At 40.7% G+C, this 5,868-nt stretch overlaps 1 protein-coding gene across 1 annotated transcript; it reads left to right on the top strand.

The window, feature by feature from the left end:
* The first annotated feature begins 842 nt into the window (after positions 1-842).
* Positions 843-2,345, top strand: LOC117115576. Its single transcript, XM_033259434.1, has one exon. The coding sequence runs from the start codon at positions 843-845 to the stop codon at positions 2,343-2,345; it is 1,503 nt and encodes a 500-aa protein (XP_033115325.1).
* The last annotated feature ends 3,523 nt before the right edge of the window (positions 2,346-5,868 follow it).

The raw sequence follows: 5,868 nt of genomic DNA, 5'->3' as shown, positions 1-5,868 counted from the left end.
GAGAACAGCATACTAGAGTTCAAACAAGATGTTACCGAAGCAGAACCCATGTTGGGTATGCGCTGGGATACAGGATCTGACCTTCTGACGTACCGACAAAACCATGACCATCAAGAGGCTATCACCATGCGTTATATATACCGTACATTAGCACGACAATATGACCCTATTGGCTTTTTAGTTCCCTTTCTTGTTAGAGGCAAGCTGATAGTACAATCCTTGTGAAGTCTAGACAAAATTGAGTGGAATGAAGAAATATCAAATTCCGAACTTCGAGCTAGCTGGACTCAATGGGAACAAGAACTAATATTCATTAGCCAAGTTAGCTTACCAAGACATTACATCAAATTGAAGGATTCCACATACCAGTTACACGTGTTCTGTGATTCATCCGAAAAAGCCTATGGAGCAGTCAGCTATCTTCGTGGAGAGCGTGATGGTAAGGTAGAGACGGCATTTGTGATTGCAAAATCCAAGGTAGCCCCACGAAAGCAATTAAGCATGCCAAGATTAGAGCTATGTGCTGCACTGATTGGAGCAAAACTTATCGACTTTCTTGTAAACACCTTGACAATTCCTGTAAGCGGGAAGCATCTATGGAGCGACTCAACTACAGTACTTTCATGGATCACATCAGAAACCTGTAGGTTCAAGGTTTTCGTTGGAACTAGAGTTGCAGAGATTTTGCACTTAACTGATGGGATGGACTGGCACTATGTGCCTACAGCAGAGAATGTGGCAGATGATATCACTAGAGGCATGTCCTTACGAGATATTCAAGCAACCAAAGATGGCAGTATGGCCCATCTTTCCTAACTCAAGCTAGAGAGCATTGGCCAGTGATGCCCAATCTCCAAGATTGCCCTAAATGTGATGCTGAAATCAAGAAAAGTGTTTTCAGTGGGTTAGTCGGTATCAATGTTGCAGATAGTGAGATAGACGAGTTAAAGGACTTTGAAGCACTTATACTCTACCTTGGTCAGAGGTTTAATGGGGCGGCCCCTCAACAACTAGAGAACGAAGCCTGGAAAATGGTACAACTATGCTGTTTCCCAGAAGAGGTTAGAGCCTTAAAGGCTGGATCCTTATTACCTACAGGAAGTCGTCTGAAGCAATTGAGTCCAGAATGGGACAAGGATACTGGTCTTCTGAGAGTAGGCGGAAGATTGCGAGAAGCAAATGCCATTCAGGAGCAAATGAAACACCCAATAATTCTTGATCCTAAACACCATATCATAAAACTACTTATGCGACATGCCGATATTAAGTTGCTTCACCCCGGACCAGAACGAGTTTTGGCAGAGTTGAGAAGGAGATACTGGATTCTCAGAGGCAGAGAAGTTGTCAAAGGACAACAGAGGCAGTGTCAAGAGTGTCAACGTTGGCGTGCAAATCCATTCAATCCCCAGATGAGAGACCTGCCGGCCGCACGGCTACAACTATTTAAACCAGTTTTCCATTGCACTGGAATTGATTGTTTCGGACCTATGCACATAAAGGTTGGAAGGAGAACGGAGAAGAGGTGGGGAATAGTCTACAAGTGCATGACTGTTGGTGCCGCCCACTTGGAGCTATTGGAGAGCATGGACACAGATGCCTTTCTGTTATCCCTACGTAGGTTTATTTCCCGGAGAGGCCAACCGGCTAAGATATATAGTGATTGTGGTACCAATTTCAAAAGTGGGGATAAGGAACTCAGAGCCGCCTTCGATCTGATGACTGCTAATCTTCGAGAAGAACTTCGGCCATACATGGTGGAGTTCCATTTCAATCCCCCAAACGCTCCACATTTCGGAGGACTGTGGGAGAGAGCAGTTAGAAGTGTTAAGACCGCTCTAAAGGTAGCAATTGGCGAACAATTGGTTGCTGAACCAGTACTATTGACGCTTCTTGTCGAAGTTGAGGGAATTCTTAATTCCAGACCGCTAGGCTACACATCAACAGATCCAAGAGATGTAAACCCGGTCACGCCAAATGTTCTGTTAATGGGGCGGCTGGACCCGACCATGCCTCAAGTAGTGTATACCGAAAATGACTTGCTGACAAAGAAACGATGGAAACACAGTCAGGTATTGATGGACCATTTCTGGCGTCAGTTCATCCGTCATTACCTTCCGGCACAACAGATAAGACAGAAATGGTGGAAGGAGACTGAGAATCTCCACAGTGAAGCAGTAGTGCTTATTATAGATCATAACCTTCCGAGGGGGCAGTGGTCAGTTGGAAGGGTGACTAAAGTATTTCCTGGGGAGGATGGTAGAGTGCGATCTGCTGAAGTCAATGTCAATGGCAAACACTATGTTCGCCCCGTCGTAAAGTTGATTAAACTGCCAGAGTTGCAGTAACAGAGTTCCCAAGTTGTTGCTATTTAATTAGCATGTTTACAGTGTTATTTAAATTTAGTACCTAAATTTAGGGGCGGCTGTTGCAAAGTATCTATTTAGTGACTGAGCCCTCATCGTTCGTTGCGCTGCAACGGGCAGCGCACGCGCGTCAGCGAACTTGTTCGCAACTTGTCTGTAAAATGAGGCAATCCAGCGTTCCAACTTCTATATAAAACCTTAATTACCAGTGTTTCGGTATGTTGTAATTATTATGAACCATATTGTTTGTTTTAGTAATATATCTTGACTTGCATAACCTTACTGTTGTGAACATATTTTGTCTAATTAGGTGTTAATAGGCTTTAAAGTTTAGACCTTTACCTAGGCCAACTGACGTTGTTCAGGCTGCCGTTCACGCTGATTCGTACAGCGAGGGGTTCCCTCGTTTGACAAGTTTAGGTCACGTGACTCATACGGTACTTGTTTATTAGGCCTACCTGAGACGACTATTGCTCAGGAGAGTACATACTGTTACTATTTCATATGCTATTAAGTTAAAGATTCATATGCTAGGCCTATTTATTATGCCTTTATTACTATGTTATATTGTTTATTACTATTTTATTGTTTCTGGTTTATTACAGTGATAAATGAACACACACACACATTACCATACACTACCACCACTTAGCTACTACAGTATAGTGTAACCGACGCCACGCACCGCATTACGCAGTACAGTACGCTACTATCCTACGTGAACTCATTTCAATATCACTCATCTACTGAATTGATATACTGGCTTTGAGCAAATACGCTCACATGATAAAGTGTTAATCTCATCTGCAATAATAAACTACCATTGTGTCAACCTGGAACAGTTGTGTACAGTCTGTCATTCTACCGTTATCCGAACCACTATAACAGCACATTAGGTGGAGACATAATATCCCCCCTTTCTTACAGAGGCCTTATGAATCTTCTTGTTTAGTATATTCAGTTTTTAGTGCTTGTCATGTCACAGGTGAGTAGTGTGTGACTAGCGAAAAAATGTACTTGATTAGCAGATGATTAGCTATAGGCAAAGATCGAGAACAGTATATTCTTATAATACTGTCATAGAAAAATAGGCGTACCACTCAATAATAAGAGTCATGTCATTTATATAGCCTTATCAAGCAAGGCATCATCCTCAGGACTTAGGCCAAGGCACATGTATACACACTACTGCTAGTCTTTGGTAATCGATTTATATGTCAACACTTGCAATAAAAAAATGAATATACTGTAAACAAGAGAATTCATACAGGCCTACTTTTACTATAAAGTGGAACCATAAGCCTATTTAACGATGACAGTAAAGTCAAACAATATTGTACTTTCGATGTTCTAATTTCCCAGTACTGTACATGATCGTTCTCCTTCCACCGCTCATAGCAGGTGATATGCAATGCCAGTCTTCAAAAAATGACGTCACGCACATTCTGGCATTTCATTGGGTGATGGTGACGTAATGCCATTTACCGTACCTTTAGCAAAACGAAGTAAAAATACAGTACCGTATCTTTAGCCACGGCGATATATTTTCTGCGGGAGGCTAAGTTGTCCGACAGGGGGACTTGAGCTCGTAGGCTCGAGCTGGGAGAAGGGGTTGGGAGGGGGATCCCCCTCCCAAATGAGATGCGAAAATAGCACTCTCAGACAGTGACAGACATGTGTTGGCTTGTTGTTGGCCTATTTTTATGTTTTATGGTCTGACTGCCCGACGAGCTCTGTCCGGCGGGGAGGGGGGGGCCTGACCTGTCCGGTGGGGGGGCTTAAGCCCACCTGCCACCCCGCTGGCGCCGCCACTGTCTGTAACGAATACCAGCGAACTATTCAATACTGTAGAGAGCCCATATGCATTGTGCCTTCCCATCTTTAAAAATTAGTATACATTGGCCAGCATTTTTTTTTTCGTAGTTAAGTTTGGTAAAATCTAATGAATTATTCATAACCATCCCTATAGAAATATTTTGCGCATGCGTTATTTTCAAGTCTGTATCAGCCTGAATGATCAGCCGCTGTACATTCTGATGGGGCATACGGTAGTTTACCATTTTGGTAGAACGACACACGACGCTCTATTCACTCTCGCTGCCTCTGGATTCAGCCTTTGTGTGAACGTTGTATTTGAATCAATGCAAGAAAAAACAAGTGATTGATAGTAGATTCTGAAATTTATTACATTTATACATTTATATTTACATTTACTGTCAGTCTGAAAATACAAAATACTATTTAATAGTTTTTTCATTAATATTAAAGTATGATTGATAAGCCTACTAATAAAACTCCTCTGTGTAAGCTCCGTAAGACTAAGAAACTCATGCTAGTTTGATTAATAATTATCCAAATATATAAAGCGCCAATTTCAAAGTCAATGATCAAAGGTGCGAGATTACCCCCTGTCACTGGATAACATACAATGGCAAACCAGCACAAAATGCAACATTCTCTGCTCCCTGGGGAGTATACCTAGTCGTTCGCTACTTCTTTATCGCACGAACCTAGTACATTTAATGCCACAACATAAACTTAGATACGATATTTTAACAATTTAAATATATTTTATATATGGTGCCAAAACCTTGGTTCGTATCAAGGGAATATTGATCACAGAAAAATGTTAGAGAGCAAACATGTTCAACTATTGTTTTCTGTGTTTCAGTCCTAAGAGAATGTTGTCAAACGCAGGACATCATAGATTTCTGAGCATTTATTTTGCAACAACAATACATTGCCATTTAACTTTATTTACTCACAACGCATCAGTTATCTCAAAAACTTGCACACTCGTTAAGACACACGTTTTATACATGCGATTTGAAGCACATTATGCACTCAAATACTGTAGATTTTTTCCGACATGCAAACGAATTGTTTTTTAGGCCTATGATATTGCAGGGCGGATGATCATCTATGATGGATGTATCCTTCGCGTGAAAGGCTTCGCCTATCGCAAATCATTGTATTGTGACTTAACTTTGTATTCATTTTTTTATAATATGAATTTGTTTGCTTTGATTGGTTATTGGTTCCTGCTGTTATGAAGTATTTTATTCTGTAAAATAAAATTAAATAGGATATTCAATTATTTGAATTTTGGGAAAACGCCGAACGTTTTACAATTGTGTAAAAAATGATGATCCAATTCAGCTTTAATGAAGCGTAGGGATATCTTCTCATACTTCCTAAGCAAACAAATTGGCAGGTCTTCCGAACTAAAATCCTTAATGATGGAACCAAACGGACGCAAATTGATGAAAAATACAACACATTTTAAGAAAAGAACTAAGGATTTAATTGTAGTAAACATTCAATTATTTAATCACAGAATTCAATTATTTAATCACAGAAAAATTATTTATATTATGTCTTTTGGTGACAACATGCATTATTTCAGATGTAGTGTGTTCGTAACTATTTAGTACTGTATTGTATTTCAGGGGCGGATCCAGTGATGTCCAAAAAGGTGAGGGGGGGGGGGGGGGAAGGGGAGGAG

This window comes from Anneissia japonica, unplaced genomic scaffold (assembly GCF_011630105.1).
Source record: "Anneissia japonica isolate Jap-2015-1 unplaced genomic scaffold, ASM1163010v1 scaffold1487_len315116_cov162, whole genome shotgun sequence".
In the NCBI taxonomy this organism is placed as follows: Eukaryota; Metazoa; Echinodermata; class Crinoidea; order Comatulida; family Comatulidae; genus Anneissia; species Anneissia japonica.
This window is presented reverse-complemented; position numbering and strand designations above follow the sequence as displayed.